The sequence below is a fragment of the Hordeum vulgare genome, chromosome 5H (assembly GCF_904849725.1).
Source record: "Hordeum vulgare subsp. vulgare chromosome 5H, MorexV3_pseudomolecules_assembly, whole genome shotgun sequence".
NCBI classification, from domain to species: domain Eukaryota; kingdom Viridiplantae; phylum Streptophyta; class Magnoliopsida; order Poales; family Poaceae; genus Hordeum; species Hordeum vulgare.
This window is the reverse complement of record NC_058522.1, coordinates 544163075-544184676: the sequence shown is the minus strand read 5'-3', so window position 1 is coordinate 544184676 and position 21602 is coordinate 544163075. Positions and strand designations below refer to the sequence as shown.

The following is a 21602-nucleotide window of genomic DNA, read 5'->3' as shown; positions in this document are numbered from 1 at the left end:
AGCAAAAGACCGGGAAGCGACCAAGTAGAGAGCGACAACATTCATCAAGATGCAATGAGTTTGACTAACATTGAATGCAAGCATGAACAAGATATAAATCACCATTAACACGAACATCATAGAGGCTATGTTGATTTTGTTTCAACTACATGCATGAACATGCGCCAAGTCAAGCCACTTGAATCGTTCAGAGGAGAATACCATCCTATCATACTACATCATAGTCATCTCAAAATCTATGTTGGCATTCAAGACAAACCATTATAAGCTCCTAGCTAATTAAGCATGGCATCAGAAACTATGATCTCTAAGTTGTCATTGCAAACATGGTTCTCTCACAACAAAGCTGGATCAGGCATGACAAGCTAGTCATATTTATAAAAACAAAATAGATAGAGTTCATACCAGCTTTTCCAGTCTCAGTCACTTCATCATATATCATCATTATTGACTTTCACTTGCACGATCGAACGATGTGAACAATAATAAAAGCACTTGTGCATTGGACTAAGCTGAATCTGCAGTCAAACACAAAGGAGATGACAAAGTAATATGGCTCTTTGAAAGCTAAACAAGTACGCATGCAAGAACCACTAAACATTGTAACCAATATCTTCTACCTTGACCCAAAGAAAAAGGAAACTATTTACACGGGAAAGCTCCCAACAAGCAAAAGAAGAAAGAAAAATCTTTTTGGGTTTTCTCAAAAGGACACAAAACAAGAGAACGAAAATAAACTAGCATGGATAATACAGTGGCAAAGTGTAAACACCGGCTAACAAAGTGAAAGCATAAGCATGAATGTAAGGTCGGTGAGAACACGTACTCCTCCAAGCTTAGGCTTTTGGCCTAGCTTGGTCTACTCCCAAGGTGGGAAATAATCAGCTCCGGGATACTCCGGAGCAGACTGTGGATGCCACTGCTGTGTGAGCTTCTCTGGCTCCTACTGATAAACTGGCATCTGGTACTCGACTAGCGGCTCGGGCACGGGTACTTGTGGTTGGGCCAAGCCCCAATATGCGTAGATGTTCGAGGGCATAATAGTTTACCTGCCTGCATGAAGATCGAACAAAGAAGGGGCAGGCAAAGTAATAGTCTCTCGAGTACCCCGACTAAATACCAGGTTATAAATCATCCGTCTACTAGCATCTCTATCAGAAAATCATGGCGAACCATGCTGTCATAATCCAGATATTTCTCAGGGAGAAGCATCTCTTCTTCCTCTCTTAGTCTAATGGGTATCTCAAAGTGTCTGGCAAGACGGGTAGCATAGATACCTCCATAGACGACACCCTTGGACGGTTGGTGTTCAACCGCTGGGCTACTATAGCACCTAGGCTATAAGTCTTATAGTTATAAAGGCATTCACGCAAAACCGCAAGGTCTGGAGAATTAAGTGATCCAGGCTTCCCACGGCCAATCAAACATTTTCCCACAAATAATGAGAAGTACCGAAGCACAGGAAAACGTATGCTAGCTATCCTAGCGCGAGACACTCCTCTCTCTTCTCCAACAGCAATAGTACCAATGAAATCCTCCAAGTCCCGTGGACGAGGGTCACAGATGTCCCCAGCATAAGGTAATTTGCATACATTGCAAAAATTTCTCCCCACGAGGTTTTCCAAAGGTGTGCATGTGTGGTTAACGATGTTTTCTTTCTTCTTAATTTGGTTTTTAATTTAATGGATATTTATTGCAATTCGTATTGTCGTCGGAAATAGAGAAAAAAAAGGATCGTGCACTACAAATTAAGTTTGCACCAAAAATAATATTTAAGAAGTATTCAACATATAAAAATAACATCCTATTTAGATTCTACACATTTTTTAATCAAATTTCATATATAACATGTTAAAATCGAAGTTACGGTTTAAAAGATATGGATAATTTTGTTTTAGATAAAATATGGATTGATTAAGTGAAAAGTCAGTTTTTTTTTTGTTAAAACGAAAAAACGTTTCGGCTGACTTAAATCCGGACTGCGGGTTGATTACCTGAAACATAAGGGGGTTTTCTGAAAAATACAACAAAACGATTCGTTTTCTGACTTAAATCCGGATTGCGGGTTGATTACCTGAAACATCAGGGGGGTTTCTGAAAAATACAACAAAACGATTCGTTTTCTGACTTAAATCCGGATTGCGGGTTGATTACCTGAAACATCAGGGGTTTTCTGAAAAATGCAAAACCCGATTCATTTTCTGACTTAAATCCAGACCGCGGGTTGATTTCAGTAAACGTCAGGGGCTTTTCTGAAAAATGCAAAACCCGATTCATTTTCTGACTTAAATCCAGACCGCGGGTTGATTTCAGTAAACGTCAGGGGCTTTTCTGTAAAGGTGACACGACATAAGAGAAGAGATTTTGCTCTTACGGCGGCGCGTGAAGGAGTGTGATAGGGATGCTGTAGGCGCCTGGCGCTCGCTGAACCCTCAAAACCCTGCTCTCCCCCTCTGGCGCGAGAGGCCGCCCCAATCCCCTCCCCACTCCCCAAGTTCCCGCCAGTCTCCTCCATTCCCATCCCCCTCCCCCGCCCTCTCCCAAATCCAATCCCCAAATCCTCATCTCCCTCTCCGTCTCTCCCATCGGCGGCAAGGGGGGCAAGGAGGGGCCAAGATGCTGTGGGTGGACAAGCACCGGCCGAAAACCCTAGACAAGGTCATCGTCCATGAGCAGGTCGCGCAGAACCTCAAGAAATTCGTAAGAACCCGCGACCCGCCCCTCCCCTCCCCTCCCCAGACCGCTCTCCCAGGGTCTCCCCCGCCTCCTTGTGTGCTGATCTGTTCTGACGCTGTCCGGCCCGGTCCAGGTGGCGGAGCAGGACTGCCCGCACCTCCTCTTCTATGGCCCGCCGGGGTCCGGCAAGAAAACCCTAATCATGGCGCTCATCAAGCAGATGTTCGGCGCCGGTGTGGATAAGGTAGTTTCTTCTCGCCAGGATAAACCTTTGAAGATCTGTATTTTTCCCCACCTTTCTTGCCTGTGGCCGGGTTTTTTTTTATGCTGACATTTTCGTGTGCTTTGATGGTTCCGTTGCAGGTGAAGATGGAGAATAAGACGTGGAAGATCGATGTGAGTTGCAGCCCTCTTTCAGCCCATCTCCGTTTTTCCTTGTTATTATGGTTACTACTGCAGAACTGCGATATGCCATTGAAGAATTAACATAAAGTAGTAGTGATGTGCTTCTCAGCTCATGCGCCATGTATATAGGGAGTCTTCCTTTTTTCAGTTTGTGCTATTGGTGAACATAGCACTGATGCACCATGATAGGAAAATATATCCTTTGTCATTGCTGTGTATAACTAGACTGTTCCGTGGCGTTATCCAAGTTGCCAATTTGGGGGTAGCTATGAAATTGAGGTGCAATTTCCTTTATACAGACTGGGACGAGGACATTTGATCTTGAGCTGGCGATGTTGTCGAGTTCCCACCATGTGGAAATGAACCCCAGCGATGCTGGCTTTCAGGACAGGTATGTTGTTCAGGAGGTCATCAAAGAGATGGCCAAGAGTAGGCCGATTGATGCCAAGGGCAAGAGAGCATTTAAAGGTTGGTACTTCTGATTTTGTTGTTATAGCTCTCTAGTTTCAAATTTTGTTGTCTTACAAAGAAATGGCCACTAGCTTTTTTCCCTCTGGCACCATTGTCAATTGCATCCTGAAATGAAGAAACGTCTCTATATAGCATGAAGTTGTCTTATACAATGCTGGAGGGAGTACTTTTCAGTGGATCATTTCAACAAGTGCATAAACAGATGATGCCATGCAAAGTGACCATACCCCTTGCTTAGGCTGTATGCTTGCTTTATTTAAAAACAAACTCTTCTTTCAACATAGACTTAACATACTTTTGTCAATTTGCAGTACTTGTCCTAAATGAAGTTGACAAGCTGTCACGAGAAGCACAACATTCTCTCCGTAGGACAATGGAGAAATACAGTGCATCCTGCAGACTCATATTATGCTGTAATAGCTCCTCAAAGGTGACAGAAGCTGTAAGGTCCCGTTGCTTGAATGTGCGAGTGAATGCACCTACAGAAGATCAGGTTAGTAATGGATATTTGATGCCATTTTTACTGCAACTAGTGTCAGTTGTGGATCTTTGGCTTGATTTCGTGGTCGGTGCTACTATGTCTAGTAGGGTGTTCAAAACTTACATGGGTTCCTTTGCTTCTTAGTTTGGTAATTAGTTCAGTTATGGTAATTTGAACTTTGTTCTTTTTTCTAAGTGTTGTGAATTGCATCTGTGAAGTCGGGACTTTACCAGGGTTGTTTGAACTGCTCTATGTAAGGTTTGAATCTATGCTTTTGTCAGTTTATTTGTACCATGTTCACAGCAAGGAAATGGTATGAAATTTTTTACTATGCTCCAACCTCATTATTCTATGTATAGTTGAAGAAGTTGTGCATACTGCACCCCTAAAAGTCGCTCATTTGCAGATTGTACAAGTATTGGAATTCATTGGGAAGAAAGAGAATCTGCAACTTCCATTTGGATTTGCTGCTCGGATAGCAGCTCAATCAAACCGCAACTTGAGGCGAGCAATATTATTCTTTGAGACATGCAAAGTCCAGCAGTAAGCCTGACTGCTACCTTTAATTGTTACTGCAGTTCTGTTAATATTGGTTGTGCTGTTTCCCTAGTTTTATATGTGTATCATGTATCTTGCCTTTTACGCCCTTTAGTTTTTACATTTATCTGGTTTCCTCTTGAGATTTTTTTCTTCTGTTTCTGAATTGCAGATATCCATTTTCAGCAAATCAAGTGGCGCCTCCTCTTGACTGGGAGCAGTATGTGTCTGAAATAGCAACTGAAATCTTGAGTGAACAAAGCCCTAAAAGGTCTTGTCATGTTTCATTCCAACTTCTGTCGAGCTGCAGTCCCTAATGTTCATTTCCTGTTTACATGTTTTCATTCTTCATTTTTATTTACCACATACTCGTATTTGTTTTCCTTTTTTGTGCAAAGATACTATTACATTATTGTTCTCCCCTGAGCCCTCCTTTCATGCATCATAATGGCTCTACAATTATTAGGAAGATCTTCAGAAGTGAAGAAATTTCATAACCTAACTACATGCGCCCAGCAGCCAGCATTGATGTCTCCCTTCGTAAACTAATATAAGAGCGTTTAGATCACTACTTTAGTGATCCAAACACTCTTATATTAGTTTACAGAGGGAGTACTTATTTAATCTGATAGGAGTGGTAATTGATCTGCATCTGCTATGAATGTTATATTTCCGTCTTGTGTAACACCATATGGAAGTGACATCTGCTATTTTAGGTGGTTCGCCATCTGTTATGCACTTTTTTTTGCGGGGATCTGTTACGCACTTTTGTTCTTCGCAACATCTGTATTAATTTTCCTTACATAGTGAGTCATCTGAGACATTTTCTGGTTTCACTTTGATTTGACTTAGAATTGTAAATTTAATATTTCAGGCTATATTCTGTACGCCAGAAATTCTACGAGTTACTTGTGAATTGTATCCCACCTGAAAGCATCTTGAAGGTGACACAATGCTTCTATTGCTGCTTTACCTTCATTTTTCCATGACCTTTAAAGTGGGTGCAAGCTAAACTTGTTTTTGACAATTGCAGAAGTTGTTAACCGAGTTAATGAAGAAGTTAGACTCTGATTTGAAGCATGAAGTTTGTCACTGGGCTGCACACTATGTGAGTAATTGTTACGCTAACATTTTTTCCCAGCTCCCAGCCAATTTAGTTTAATATGTTCTTTGTAACCTAGGAGCACAATAGACTTTTCATGTTATATCTCCACTAATTTCACATAGTTCTAGCTCTTCCTCGCAGGTCTATGGCCTTAATTTTGTATTTTCTTCCTTATTGATGCTCTTTTTTCATTCTTGCGATAAATCTTCTTGTTAAACTCTAGTGTCATGTCTTTGGCAGGAACACAAGATGCGACTTGGGTCCAAGGCCATTTTTCATCTGGAAGGTACATCTCGTGCACCTTTTACAAACTGATTTGTTGTGCATAATGTTGTCAGGTTTCTTGTTGGTCTAGCATGTGCATATTTGTATTGTACCATAGATAATTTGACTTTTCTGGTTATTATCGGCATTAATGGACCTAGCTATGCCTTATTGCCTTTCTCATATAGGGCCTCATAGGATTAGAGTGTCATGTCTTCTCACAGTATGATTTGACGGCACGATGTAACAAGTAAAAAACGTAGATTTTATTGCACTATTGAAAACATACGTCTTTTTTTCAACGAGAGACAAGTTAATAGAAATTTTCCCTCAAAATGGAGCTTCATGTGGAATACTCCCTCCATTCCAAAATATAAGACCTTTTAGAGATTTCACTAAAAGACTACATACGGAACAAAATGAGTGAATCTACATTCTAAAATACGTCTATGTGCATCCGTATGTAGTTCATAGTGCAATCTTTAAAAGGTCTTATATTTAGGAACGGAGGGAGTACAATCCTACAAATTGAGCCGACAACATATGAAAAACTCCTTACAATCCTCCAAAGTTCTTAAGGAAATCCTTTGAAAGATGCCCTTAATCTGGCATATATATATACCTCAAGATCTGCATACATTGTATTTCAATTTTTTAGGTGGCTACCATTGTAGCGGCACTAGCCTAGTTGGTACTCAAAAGCTGATCCCTGACTCGTCTGCACCCATTTTTTTTCTATTGTTTCTGCAGCTTTCGTGGCCAAGTTCATGAGCATTTACAAGGAGTTCCTTTGTGCTGCATTTGGTTGAGGAAAACCAGAGCATACGGATGTTTGCTGCTGCAAGAAGATGCTCCCAGTTCTCAGTCTTTGTCGTCGCAATCGCTTTGGTCTGATGTGTGGGTGTTTACATTCTGTATGTTATTCAGTCAGTGTAGTTTGTACTGATTTCATGTGAGCAAGTCTTTATTTACTTTGAATCATTTGGTATTCAAAGGTGGAGTCGCCCACCTATGATTCTGTTGATTTTGTTTTGCCTTGTGCTTGGACGTCGAAACGAATTTGAGCATCTCATCCTATAAAAGCTAACAGGGTGCTCAACAATATCGCTACCTCCTTTCTGGTTATATAAGGCTTACACGTACAGTACATATTATTCCCTCTTATTTTGGGACGAAGGGAGTATAAGTTACATTACCTCTGTCCTAAAGAACTGTCTTAGATTTGTCTAGCTATGTATGTATCTAACGCTAAAATGTAGATTTGTCTAGCTATGTATGTATCTAACGCTAAAATGTATTTGGATACATCTGTGATGTATTTAGACAAATGTATGACGAGCTTTTTGGGACGGAGTGGAGTATGTTGTAAAAATTACACTGTTAAAATTTTCAAATATTATACTCCATCCGTCTTAAAATAAGTGATTAAAAAATGACTTAATTTTACACAAAGTTGAGTCATTTTTAAGTCACTTATTTTGGGACGGAGGGGTATTTTCTAATGATATAACTGTTGTGATATATAATCCATATCACACATGTAAATTTGACGACCTAGATATGCTTCAACAGAGATTAAGTACTTCCAACAGCCAAGTGCTTTTTAACAACATTAATGTATTCAATTCAGTACTTAATGCATTTGTAAATGTTAATATGAGGGCCTGTCTATATACACATAAAATTCAAAATATTCTCAAAAGAGTCGTAGTACTCCTTCCGTTCGGAATTACTTACTGCTGAAATGAATGTATATAGAACTAAAAATATATCTAAATACATCCATTTCTATGACAAGTAATTTGGAATGGAGAGAGTATGTGTTTTAATTCATATTGGTGTGCACAAATGTGTTAGATTTGTATAAAAAAGGAAGGGAGTATAAGAAAATTTGATTCTTATATTGTTATCTTTTGCTTTTCTCGCACTAAATTAGTTCACTATGGAACTTCAACACAGAAAAGTAACTAATACAAATTTTGTCAACACCATTCATTTGACCCAGAGGGTGTTTATTACTAACTCCCTCCGTTTCTAAATATAAGTTTTTAAGAGATTTCATATTAAAAGACTTGTATTTAGAAACGGAGGGAGTAGAAATTTTTGCATGAATTAATCCCTCTGTTCACAAATGTAAAATGCTTAAACTACCAAAACGTCTTACACTATGAACATCATATAATCCAAATACTCCCTTCGTCCCAAATAAGTGACTCAACTATATACTAAAGTTATTACAAAACTGAATCATTTTTAAGTCACTTATTTTGAGACGGAGGGAGTAGTATTCTGAGACTGAGCTAACGTGGGCAGCCTCAGTTGTTCACCTCATCACCTGACATAATGGCTCCACCTGATAAAGGCAAGCTTATTAACTGTTAACCGAACCAAAGTTCTCTTTTGAAAAAATAAGGTAAATGATCCAACAAAATGGTTATGAACAAAGAAGGTAGTACAACAGAAGCAGATGCTATTATTATTACAACAAGATCTGTTACAAATCAAATGGCTGTTCCGAATTTATACAGCAGCGGTAGCTCGCTAACACATACAGGTCAGTGCTTGCTGGCGGGTGATGGCATTAGACCCTGGGCCTCACCCTGCGCCCGCTGGTGTCACCGCCGTCCGAGATCTGCCCCCACACGCTCTGGCTCTTCCCGCCGCTGCTGCATTCCTCCTCGCACCCGGCTACCGTCCGGAGTATCTCCGACTGCAGCGCTGGGCAGTTGTCTTTGAGGTAATCAAATCCATCGGTCCGGATTACAGCTGCAGATACATAAGGGCATCTGGAATGTTATACAGTTCAGGACGCTTGTTTGGGCACCACCAAGAAACAAACAGCAGAAACATATGCAAAGGTAGTCTCAGAAGTAGCATAAAAACAGTACGTAATAAATACTGAAATTATAGGATGTCCCAGATGAAAGTATTGTCAAATTAAGCGCATGAAACAAATGAAAATTGATAAAGGATCAAGCCAAGTACTGTATCTTGCAGTCTGACTGGCATAATGGGAGATTCAAAACTTGCAGTCGTCATCAGACTAATGCTGCTCTCAGCACGAAGAAACATAGTATATCTGTATTATTAAGTGATACATCTTCTGTTCTAACTATTGCCGCAAACAAAGGCATCATATGGTCCACTGTTCCTTTCGATGAGTATGCATAGGGGTGTATACTTGTGGAAACAAATGGCAGCATGCTGTTTCATACACCACCTTTTGGACGCAATTTGGAAACTACTGACAGGAGTTTTCAAGCAAACATGGATATAAACGCAATTATCAGATAACTACATAGGACAAGCACATTGAATTGCATCCCATGTGAAGTATTATTACCTGAAAGGTTCTCAGCAGCAAATTTTAGGCAAACAGACTTGAGCTCCGTAGCATGATGCCGGTCAGCCAGCGCTAGAGTAGTTGCCACAGATTTTACAGAAATCTGTTTGCACAAGTAAGATTCACATAACACTCTTAGCCTTGGCAACTCGTATTTGTCTGCTGCAGCCAACAACTTCCCAGCTAAAGTATCAAAGATGGGACAATCTGAGCTTGATGGAGACAATTCATCGTCACCAACAAGATTGTCCCTGTACATGAAATGAAGCACAGCCTACAACATAGAGTATTCACATATCATAAGATGCAAGTCGAGTTTGTTAAACTGCAAAATCCAAAGGAAAAGATCAGCATAGAGGAAACATACCTGAAAGACTTTTGGCTCCATGTCGTCGATGACAATCTCTTTGATTTCGTTACTTGTGTCGACTTCACTGTTTTCTTCATCTGATTCAGGATCAAGAAATTCAGATCTAAAAAAAGAGGATCGCGCGGCCAACACTAACTTATGAGCATGAAACTTCTCTCCTGCTACACTAAAAATAACATCTGCACCCTCTTGAGAGTCCAAAAGCGTCCCAAAATGGTAGCCTATGTCAGAATCCGGAACCTCTAGAGAATGTGGCCTAGAGTACTCCATGCTTGATGTTACAACGCCCACAGTGCAATTTATCTTCAAGCAATCGTCTTTAAGAAAGTCCGATGTCTCAAGAGCCGTACGTCGAAAAAACCTTTTATAACCCCTGAAAACATAAATCAAGATTCAAAACCAATTTCAGAAAAATATTTACATTTTTACCACTTGAAACCCTTCGCAATTTATTAAGTTTTAAAATGACCAACCGTGTTCACACAAACTTTTACAATCAATTTACCAGGTGTGTGTTCACACAAACTTTTATAATCAATTTACCAGGTGCGCACAAAATTGCTAAACTCTCACTCTTTTGTATACTATTACTCGGCCATATCTATATCTATACTTACAATTTCTCTAGCCGCTCCCACCTTAACTGGAAGTTACTAGAAATTTTCTGATTGATCTCATTCATTAGATCTAACACCTAAAATGACACTGTAGATCTACAAGTATGCTGATCAATTAAAAGAATTGCATGAAGTGTTCAAACAGACTAATGAAGTATGTAAAGCACATATATTAACCAGCTAAATATCTCCGCTGAAGGATGTGTTGAGAATATCAGGAGAAAAGGAAATCCAAACCAAACATTTCTCCCAGATGATGTGTTTGGCAAGGAATTTAGGACGGTACTAGATCATTAGACATGGTTAATCTGGGGATGCAGTCCAATGGGTTAAGGAGTAGTAGTAGTAGTTAACACTAATTCGTACACCAAATCTCAGATTGATCACCTGGTTACCTAGTACACAATAAGGCGCATCATATATTAGGCGAGAGAGGCGACTGCGCCGTGGGGGAAGGGGGCGGGGAGCGTGGAGCGTGGATTGGATGGGCATACCACATGGATCCGCGGTACTTGAGGGTGTATGGGCCGGCGTCGAGGGCGCGGTCGAAGTGGGAGTGCACCTTGTGCTTGCCCCTGCCGCTCTGGTCCTGGAGGGTGAGCTCGAAGAGGGCGCGGACGTCGGTGCCCTCGGAGGCGAGCGCGATGAAGACGGAGACGTAGGCGGAGTTGTCCTCGGGGTTCTTGCCGTCCGGGTAGAAGTAGATCGCCCACTGGTAGCCGCCGACGGCGAAGGTCTCGCTGGCGATGTGCTTGCCCACGCCCATGCCCTTGGCGAGCGAGTAGCCCTGTATCACGAACCGGTGCGACCCGTTCACCGTCTCCGTCACCGACCGCGAGCTCGTCGGCGACGCCGCCGCGGCGTCCCGCGCGGGGGCCGTCGCCGCCCCGCGCTCCACCACCACCGCCCCGCCCCCGCCCTCGTGCTGCGGGGACGCGTCGCCCCCGCCCCCGCCCCCGCCCCCGACGCCCGCGTCGTCGTCGTCCATGCTGCTGGCTGCTGGAGGAGGAGGGGGGCTAGGGTTGGGACGAGACGAGAGGGGATTGATTTCGTGGCTTGGCGCTAAGCTGCTACAGCACGCGGGCGAAACGAGGGAAGGGGGGGGTGCGGTGGTGGTGGGTGGAATGGAAGCGAGAGAGAGAGAGAAGGGGGGTGAAACGAAGGGAGAGAGGGAAGGCGCCGGGAAGGTAACAAATTAACCAACTGTTTTGGCCTGCGGCTGACGCATCCATGCTGTGGCGCCTGATTTTTTTGTTGGAGGAAGCATCAGCTGACACTACCATTTTAATGCTCCCATTTAAGAAAAAAACTCAAATTTAAATGTTCCAGTAAATTTCGTATTTTTGTCAAAACATTGTGCTTTCCTTGCCCAGACCTAAGCTCGGTTTCAAGTAGTAAAACTCTCGTGGTACACATTGATTTGGTCGGATGAATTCATCATTTGACTAAAACACAAGCCAAGTCAAAAGCATATCAAAACAGCATGCGCTACTCCTCCAGACGTACAGCATAAATAAAGCGCACGATTTGCCGCTGCAGCGCGACACTAGTACCACCGGAGAAGCAATCATTGCACATCAACAAACAACACCAGTCCCTGTGCCAACTCACAGCACATTACTACCATAATACTGTACAACCGGAGCAGCGGATAATGATTTCAAACAATGGCTACAGCCTGGACGGGGCAGAGGTTACGGGAAAATTCAATGGCCGTGTCCCCGCACCCTGTGCAAATTTCTGCATACACACGCCGCAGGAGTAAAAAGTAAAAAAAAAAAAACTCGTATTTCACCTGCGGGTGAATGATCTTACGACAGTTTCGCTACCGCTTTGCTAAATTTGGGTGCAAAATTGACCTGGTTGCAACATGGCCGCCTAGCTTCTTCTACCGGTGAGCACTGCGTGGTGTAGTGTCTCAGAACGTGCTCACAAGCCCTACGCCTAGGTCTTCCGCGAGCTCGTCCCACAGGGGGATGAGGATGAGCACGACGAGGAACACCGACGCTATCAGGGCGCCCCTCCTCCAGGCGCCGACGTCGCTCACGTCGTCCAAGCATGGCTTCTCAGGTGTTCTCTGGAGATAGATACATCACAAGGTAGACAGGCATAGGTTAGTGCACGAAAAACAAATGGATCCTCTCTCCCTCCTACCTAGTGTGCGTCAATCTGTTTTCCTGTTTATACCTGGCATAGTAGCACGTATAGGCCCCAAGGAAGTGATAGAGGCCCTCCAAGCTGAACAAGGAAAAAAATATACAGAACGTTAGAAGTAAACGAGGAACTCATATTCCTGTTAGCCCATATGAGGCAGAGTCCAGCATTTTTCTTCAGTACTAACTGTATAAAAATGATTAATATCACCAGTGTTATGATGTAAAATTACACATAGACTTGTTTATTACGAATGAAAATGTATTTTCTGTTCTTCTTTCCAGAGGCAAGGAAACAAAGTGTACTGAAATAGAGACTCTCAAGCCAAAGCTGGGAAGGCTAAGTGCAAGATGCTGGTCATAGAGAAAAAGAAGTCCAAGAGCAACATGGACTGACGTACCACTCCAAGTCCAAGCAACGAATAAGTCGTCAAGCCAAATCCAAATAAAGCATCCTTGCCAAAAGCACCCTGTTGAACACACCACAGAACTTCAGACTTGGTAAAGAGCCTCGGGATTCTGCTGCTAATCAATCATGTTATTTCACAGCTACAAGGTTAAGCACCGACACGTCCAGAAGTTCTAGGTATTATATACTGTAAAGTTAATGCAGATTTAAATACTGATAAAACAAGCTATGGAAATCTCAAACTCATGAACAAAAGCGTAAAAGGGGTAATCTAATGAGATGTTGAATGTATCACTTGTTGCTGTGCAAATGAAACCCCCTTGATGGATCTGTCTGTCAGTAAAGTTGTAAATGAATAATCAATGTTAGGTTTGAAGATTTTTCACTGACAGGGGACACTTGCTCTGTTCTGCAATGGAGACGTACAGGACTTGCCAGTCGAACAGCGCCAAGTTGTAATTCTTATTTTTCTAAACATTCAAAAAAACTAACCTCTCAAAGATTCACAAAGTAGAGCTTAACACTGTTTTCACTTTTCTGATCACCGAGAGCTACATGCATCTCTAAATAAATGGATTTTGTTCCTGCATACACTAATTTCTTGAACTCTTAATCATAATCTTTTGTTAGTAGTTCATGGCTGCATGCTACTGTCCACCTCAGTAGTACAGGTCACGCAAATTGGATATATCACAAATGCAGGTATCCACTACCACTAGAGATGGAAGACAATTTTTCATTTTATTAAGTTTAGTCATAGCATCCTAACTCACGCTTAAACGACTCAGAAACTCTTAGGGTGTGTTTGCTTTGAGGATATACTTGCACGAGACGGGTTGATTCCGTCCGCAGTCCACCATTCCAGTGTTTAGTTGAGGATGGAACCGGAACCGGGTGATCCTCAGAAAAGGAATATTCCCTATATATGCTTTATCAAGCGATTCCACCAAATCGAAGGAATCACCTGGTTATTCTTCTCTTATTGATAGAAGAAAAAAAGAAAACATCTCTGATAATTGTTAAAACCAAAAATACAGTGAAAATGTTGCTGGATTTTATATAATATTTTGATAAAAGAAAAAGAAAAACCTCACAAGGTGAGTTGAGTCATATTCTTCTCATTTCATATCACCAACCAAACACAAGAATGGAACGAACCCATGACATTTTTTATCTTCAACCGAACACAAGAATGGAACCAACCCATTCCTTCAGAACGAGACCATGACATGCCATGTCTTTTGGTTCTCAAACCAAACACACCCTTATAAGGGAGGTGAATGAAAAAAAAAGGGCCTGAAAGCAGTATTAACTGTCAAGGAAGAGAAACCGAGAGCCATTCTCAAAAGGAGTAGCTACTGCCACATACTCCTGCCCACAAATATATAACTTTAACCATGTGTACAAGAATTACACAATAGCCTAAAACAGTCATCATGCTCTTCTCTTACTAGCCTCTAATTATGCTCTCCAAGGAGGAGCACTGGGAAGGAGATTCATTTATTCATGGAAGTACTGGCCATTGGGTGTATAGGAGGAGCGGAGGGGAGAACTCTTTGAAATTGAAATTCATATGTGGACAAAAAGAGATGGCTAAAATGACCTATATTTCTAGACGAAGGGACATGCATACGGTCCAGCGTGATTATTTGGTTGCATCCATAAAAAAATTACACTAATTTTTACCTGTAAACCTCTTCCACCATCAAGACATCCAACAGGAAGCATATTGAAGGCAGTTGTTGTTAAACCACACCTGCAGAATTTGCAGGAACAATGAGACAAACAAAATCTGTTTGGTTATAAGAGGTCAGGCAAATTCGTGAACGATACTTCACCAGCCAGCGATCACAAGAGGGTGGATAGAAACTGTAGCAGCATGCAGAGCACTGAAAATAAAATTAAGCTCATTAGAAAATAGAAAGATAGAATTCATTATCAAAACTACAAAATCCAGAGTTGAGCAGTTGATAAAGTATAGTACAAAGTTAATAACTTCTATCATGGATGATGGGTATACCAGTATATTCAGCAGAAGTTGTATTACTAACCATGGTTTTTAAAGTGGTATAAGGCGAAGCTAGGTGCCTCACCCCTACTTTAACTATCAAGCGCTTAAGGCAGGATGGTAAGGCGAGATGGTGGCTTGGCAACGTGGGAACAGAGCAATTGGCACATGTATTAGAGAGGAAATGGAACATGCCGAGATGGGCTACTATCCCGTTCCACACAGAACAGAACATCCTCAAGGGATAAAGACACATCATCAGTGCTGAAGCGACGCTGAAGCAACGCCTACAAAACCATGGTACCAACATGGTTTGTAAGCTGTAACAGTTTTTAATGCTTAACTATCCTCACTCACAGAAGACCCCGTTACTCGTAATAATTCATCAAATATCTATAAGTTGGGAGTTAAGAAAACCACTGATATTCTACTTGAGTTGATCAAGGGAAAAATCCTCCTAAAACTAGAAGAGTTTCAGCTAATCCGGCACACTTCTCAAAAACCGCAACAATGAGTGAGAATCAGGAAAGTAGCACACACTTTCTGAGTGTTCTAAAATGGTGCTGTATCGTAACAGGATAACACGATGGACTGAAGAAAAAAGCGCAGCCACCACATCTGGAACCAGGACAGATAAAAACTTAAACAATAGTATAACGAAATCAAATACTAGTTTAAATGGCAGAAAGTAAAAGTCCAAAATTCCAGGTAGCATTCACCTGTAACCAAGTATTGCTCTGCTAATAAGTCCAAGTAACAAAGAACCCTGGAACAGATTGCTGGGTACTTGAACTAAATCAGTTGCCCCAGCAGGATTTGAGGAGAGCCACAAGCCTACAGAGAACATTGAAAAAGAAAGTGCAGCTCCAGCCAAAGGACCAGCCATTGATACGTCAAACATTGTCTTTCGATCTGGCAGAATGGATTTGAACTACAGGAGTGGATGATGAAAATAAGGAAACTTCCAAGTAGTGGTTGGAGATAAATATGCACAATCATATCACTTTTGCAACTTGGTTCACAAAATTAGACATGTCAAACAAAATAACCGATAGGTCAAAAAATGGGTGTTTCCTTAATATTTAGACCCTGGAATGTACCTCTCATGAATGATGACACCCAAAGTAGAAAAACAATATCACTACTCAAGCATCTTCCAACAGATTTAATATTATTTACCACCATACACAAGGGAGGGAGGGGAGTAAAAGAAACTTAAAAGTGGCCTATTTTTCCGATGCTATCATGTTTACAGGTCGGGAATCAGGCAATACATAATGCGCAATATATTCAAGAACTCAAGATTTTACCCAACTCTTCATCATCATGGCATACTAGCGAATTAGTGATCAACTAGTTGATATATAATCCCTCCGTCCCATAATATAAGAGCATTTTTGACACTAGTGTAGTTAAAAAACGCTCTTATATTATGGGACGGAGGGAGTAGTAATGAAATAGCAGCACAATACATTCCTGTCTGATGCAACCTATTACTCCCTCTCTAACTTTATGGAGGGAATACATATTATAATATTTCTTCTATTAAACATACTAACCTGGGTAATTGAACCAAAAGTTCCAAGAGTGAAGTTCGGAATGAAGAAAGGAATGCCAAGTTTCACCTTCTTTGGGTATGCTGCCAAAATATGTCCAATTTCCTGCATTAGAATGTAACATGGTAGGTCAGGTCAAACAATTACAAACATAGGGGCTTCATGAATAACAGCTCAGACCACTAACTGCATCACTACTTAATTAAAGGATCCGTTGATACACCATTATCTGCTAGTTGATGTCAGCGTTCAATTGCTCGGAGCATAGCTAATCAATTGAATAGTTTGATTTAAACTACCGACTAGCATGTTATAAAGGATAGAGCAGTTATTCAGATTTGAGTATTTACACAAGCCTGTTAGTAGCAATTATGTTATGTTAATGTTGGAATGAGTTTAGCAATAATTATTAAGCTTGAACTGGTGTACAAGATGCACTATTGAAAGACTAGGAAGAAAAATAAATGCTGAACAGATCTTTGATGTGATTTACATGAAATAGTTGGATAGCCAAGACGCCATAAGCCACTGGCAGAGCTGATTCCACGAATGGAAGTAAAAGTTGCATGTCAGGTGGGGGTCCAGTCGCATTTGGATCAGTGAAATATGAAACAATGTCTGGTGGAAGACTGCTTATCTGTGCAGGTAAAATATTTATTAGCAACCTAGTATAGAAGGGTATTAAGCTCTGGTATCATATAACAGATTAGGCAGATGTACCTTTGATGCAATTCCTAGCTCAATACAGGAGAACACGGTGAGAAGGAAAAGTAACAGTGAAATAACGTATTGCCACAGGGTAGTAGGCCCAGGCTCAGAAACTTCTCTTCTAAGCAAACCAAAACTAACACGTGGTCCTCCACGTGGGTCATCCTCTTCTGAATTGGGCTCCTCCACCATGAAAAGATTGTATTTGTCGCCTGTAAGTTCACGTAGCTGCTGCTGAAGTTTTCCAAAGATTTCCTCTCTGTCCCCTCGGAGATTCCCAACAAAAAGGACTCCTTCCCCAAGATCACCAAAGGGTTCTTCTCTTGTCAACCAGAATGTTGTGTAGCCAAAAAACTTTTCCTTAATAGCCTTGACATCAACTGGATCAACCTTTTCTGGGCCTAGGAGTTCCAATAACTTAACTGTATCAATATTATCCACACTGAAGCTCAAAAGAGGAGGCTCGCTTGATACACCAGGAGTCTGAGCAAATGGATATGTTATAAAATATGTTTGAGATAAGAAAATTATCCAAGCTTACTGAAAGAATTCTGAAATTTGGTGAGTAAGTTCTAACAGGTTTAAACTGCTATGGCGGTATTCATAAAAGAATAGAGAACTAATAGCTGTAGTGATATGATGCACTCATTACTGAGTACAGCAGAGATAGGACGAGATTCATCATTTAGGTAAAATTTCATCTAACAACCTGACATGCAGTACCAAAGTATACAATGAAGGATAGTAAATACCATAGCGCTAGGCTTTGAAAACCCGAACAAGCACAATGTGGTAACATCCCTTCACTTTTGGTAACTAGATGTCGCGCCTGCCATATCAACATTAAGATAGTGCCTCTGCTCAAGAACATAGGACGTTTTGAATATCACTATAGTCTCAACATGTAAATTTGACCATGACTTCCTTTTAATGACCGATTCATACTTGCACATGCATGGCTTAATCTTTGAGACAAGCATATGACCACTGGCAGGATCAACCAGGTAGCATGTCCTCGGTGACGTCCAGCGTCGGGAGTTGTCTTGCCCTTCCACTTGCGTGGAAGAGCAAAGGCAACAGCCGGGCCGGTTGTCGCTGTTGAGCGGGCATAGTTCATCCTCCCTGAGGATCGACACAGAGAGTTGCGTATCCTACCATGTAACTGTGGAGAGGTAGAGGCAACACTTGTTCCGGTTATTCTCAGTTCCGAGAGCTTTTGGTCGGGTCAAGGCAGCCAATAGGGCCACGAGCCTTTATTGTGAGCAGCATCCGAGACCAACAGCGTGAGCAAGGTTGCCTTGATAGCAGCAGGCACATTACATGCCAGCGCCACGAGGCAACGCCGCAAGCACTATTCAGGCAGGTTTTAGGGTTTTGGGTGGTAGCTGCAACTGCATATTTATTATGTTCTGAGATATTTTTTTGTGACAACTCTAACAATGTCTATATAATCAAAAATAGTCATCCATGTCATCGTGGTCCAAGATAGAAGTTTGGCTACACTGGATGCTTTCTAAAGCGTCGTACATATCTGACTTAAGGAATTAATTACTTTACTAGTATTGTCAATACTAACACTACATTATAATCACTGATCACAATGATCATTCAGGAATTCAATTCCCCATTTAAAAATTGAGTAAATGAAGGATGGTACTTATTGTGCATCCAATGATCACATCCCGCCTCTAATTGCACACAGTTCTATCTCTCAATCCAGCAGAATGGGCTAGAAAAATACTCCTAAATCAGCAAGCTGTTCAGTCCAACAATGTTTAGCACACGAAATGGCCAATGACTTAAATTGCTCATACCGCAGAGGACGGCGACGATGAGGAGGAGAAGCTCCCCGACCGGCTCCGCTCCGAGCCCAGCTCCTCCGCGGCCCCCACCTTGGCTTCCACCGACGCTGCGGCCTCCTCCTCGCCCCGCTTCTCCCCGTCCTCTCCGCCTCCGCCGCCCTCGTCGACGGAGAAGCGCCGCATCCGGTCGCACCGCCTCAGGGGCCTCCAGTCCAGGTAGGCGCCCCGCGGGCACCCCCACCGCGAGGAGGCCACGGGCCTGGGCCTGGGGAAGCGGACGCGGGCCGCGGCGGTGAGGTGGACGAGGGGCGAGCTCGCGAGCGCCGCGGCGGCGGCCGCCATGGCGGGGCGCGCAGTGTGGTGGAGCGCCGCTGAGCTTGGCGGTGCGGTGGTCGGGGGCGTGAGAGCCCCGGCGGAGTGAGAGGAGCGGTGGGAGAGGAGAGGAAGGATAGGGTGCGGTGCACGGGGAAGAGAGAGAGTGTGGAGGAGCTGGATTGGTAGCTGAGCAGAGCTGGCGGCGCTTTCCTGGGCCAGACCGTCGATCAGTCCACGAAAATATCCTGAAAAATAAAATCTTATCTTCGGCCGTCCGGCCTGATACTCCACGCGCCGAGCCGGCCCATTAGGTTCCAGTTTTACTGGTTTCCTTTTTTTCTCCTTCAATCTTTCATTAAGTCTGCAAATTCACTAATTAAAAGTATTTCTTTTAAAGATCACTCTCACCTTCTCAGGATGCAACAAGTGGTGTATTGCATGTGCGTTACTTATCGCAATCTAGAAGTTTTTCATTTTCTCATAGATCTGTATTTTTAAAACGTTTTATTTCTTAAATCGTGTGTCTAAATCTTGAACCGTTTTCATCATTGGGTTCTTCATGTAGAGATCTTTAAAAATGGATGCCTCGTTGATAGATTTTTGACAAACTTTTTTTCACAAAAAGTTCTGAACGAAAAAACCAGACAAAAAACCATGCTCTCACGATAGAAAGAAAAAACAAAAACACGTTTCCGTTTCGTTTTCGAGAGACGCGGTCGTGCCTCTGAAGTCTAAACCGTGTCTCTCGCAGAAGCAATTCCATACCTCTCACGAAAAAACAAAAAACATTTTTTGTTTTCGAGAGTCATGACCGTGCCTCTCGCGAAAAAAACACAAAAAACATATTTTTTTCGTTTCCGAGAGGCACGCCTGTGCCTCTCTTAAAAGCCAAAATCGTGCCTCTCGTGGAAGCAAAATCATGTCTCTCATAAAAAAAACTGGAAGCACATCTTTTTTTGTTTCCAAGAGGCACGATCGTGCCTCTCGTGAAAATAAAACCATGCCTCTCGCGTAAACAAAACCGTGCCTCTCACAAAAAATATATGAAACACATTTGTTCATTTCCGAGGACCATAGCAAAATCAAAATGCCTCTCGCAGAAAAAGCGCGTTTTCTCGCAATTTTTTAATTCTTTTTTTTTGGAAAATGATTGTCCTCAGCCGACGGATAATTGCGGTGCATCCACCACCTCTATTGCTCACCATGTGTCCTCAGCAGGAAGGCAAGTGCAGGCACATGTTTAAGCAACAACAACATTGTTGCAATATTGATTGTGATAGTTTTGTTTTGTAAAAATGTAATCCTGCAACAAGTAGATTGCTGGAAAAAAACGCAACAAGAGGTTTATTGCAAAAAAATAATAATTCTGCAACCAAACGTCTTTTGCAAAAAAAATCGCAACTAACTAGGAGGATGTCCGAGAAGGTGTGCTCGGGCAGCTCTGAGGCACGCATCCACCGAACTCAAGACATTGAACTCGTGTTCAGAAAATTCGGGATGGCGCAGTGATTCTTTTCGACGACGGTGGTTCATCACACTCTCGACTTCAGAGTTAGTATCCGAAACCTCGTTGTGATCCTTGGGAGGCTGATTTGCAGAAGGGGCGTTCGCATTACCCTCTATTGTTGATAAGGATGTCGTGTTCGGTTCCTATGTAAAATGGCAACATGTGTTGATTTGTGCCACTGATCGAAAAACAATGCTTATAGTAAACTCGTTACCTCTTGGAAGGGGGAGCGGTCGAAGTGTCTCCTGTGGGTACTCCGTGTTTAGAGAACTTGCCATTGTTCGACATGGTTTCAATGGACTCTGTGTTGACAGGTGTTCGGCGCGTGGAGCGATGACCCGTTGGGGGGGTCGGAGTTGCTGTTGTAGTAGGCGCGCGCCCTTTTCGGGAAGAATTTTTCTTTTTATCCTTGGTCGAGGAAGGAGGTATCCTAGGGTAATCGGCTATGAGGGTAACCTCAGAGCCATCAATGCTCTCTTGAGAAAAGAACCCATCCTTAAAAATAAGGGACGCATCAGGATCTTCGTGAGATCCTGTATCGTCATCCCTGGCATAGTTTTCCGGCTGGGGAGATGGGCAGCTGACCGTTTCTATCTAGCTTCTCAATTCCTGTTTACACAAGATTCCAGGGATTCAAATAACCAAATATCGCTATAAATAAAATCCGAATTGAGGAAATAAGGCTATACTAACCCATTTAGTGGGGTTATGGTTTGAGTGGCCTTCCTTGGTGTTCTTGCTGATGAAGTACACTTTTCCCCCTTATAAAGGTCGACTAAAACGACAACCAATGTTGCTCGGCTGGCAGAAACCTCCCTCTTATACCGAGTGGCATCGCTTAAACCATTATATTGCCACATGGGATGGGATCTTTG

The 21602-nt window shown here is 42.3% G+C and overlaps 3 protein-coding genes across 4 annotated transcripts; 1 reads left to right on the top strand and 2 right to left on the bottom strand.

Moving 5' to 3' along the window:
* The first annotated feature begins 2361 nt into the window (after positions 1-2361).
* Positions 2362-6963, top strand: LOC123452629 (replication factor C subunit 5). The gene is made up of 11 exons (XM_045129324.1): positions 2362-2700; positions 2810-2920; positions 3040-3072; positions 3381-3549; positions 3864-4045; positions 4440-4576; positions 4743-4841; positions 5445-5514; positions 5604-5678; positions 5916-5961; positions 6690-6963. Exons 1-11 carry the CDS (start codon positions 2617-2619, stop codon positions 6746-6748), a joined length of 1065 nt encoding a protein of 354 aa, XP_044985259.1. The 5' UTR covers positions 2362-2616; the 3' UTR covers positions 6749-6963.
* A 1347-nt stretch (positions 6964-8310) lies between these two features.
* LOC123452627 (BTB/POZ and MATH domain-containing protein 5-like) lies at positions 8311-11429 on the bottom strand. 2 transcript variants are annotated; one of them, XM_045129322.1, is made up of 4 exons: positions 10764-11423; positions 9650-10025; positions 9283-9556; positions 8311-8705 (listed from the first exon to the last, which is right to left on the bottom strand). In XM_045129322.1, the coding sequence occupies exons 1-4, from the start codon at positions 11255-11257 to the stop codon at positions 8521-8523; spliced, it is 1329 nt and encodes a 442-aa protein (XP_044985257.1). In that variant the 5' UTR covers positions 11258-11423; the 3' UTR covers positions 8311-8520. The 2 variants fall into 2 exon arrangements, with proteins under 2 accessions (XP_044985257.1, XP_044985258.1); XM_045129323.1 differs by having other exon boundaries at positions 8670-8725; positions 10764-11429.
* Positions 11430-11819: 390 nt separating this feature from the next.
* On the bottom strand, positions 11820-19392 carry LOC123452626 (probable zinc metalloprotease EGY1, chloroplastic). Its single transcript, XM_045129321.1, has 10 exons — positions 18918-19392; positions 17116-17586; positions 16889-17032; positions 16399-16500; positions 15559-15770; positions 14670-14720; positions 14518-14587; positions 12824-12892; positions 12457-12507; positions 11820-12346 (listed from the first exon to the last, which is right to left on the bottom strand). The coding sequence occupies exons 1-10, from the start codon at positions 19245-19247 to the stop codon at positions 12188-12190; spliced, it is 1659 nt and encodes a 552-aa protein (XP_044985256.1). The 5' UTR covers positions 19248-19392; the 3' UTR covers positions 11820-12187.
* Between the last annotated feature and the right edge of the window lie 2210 nt (positions 19393-21602).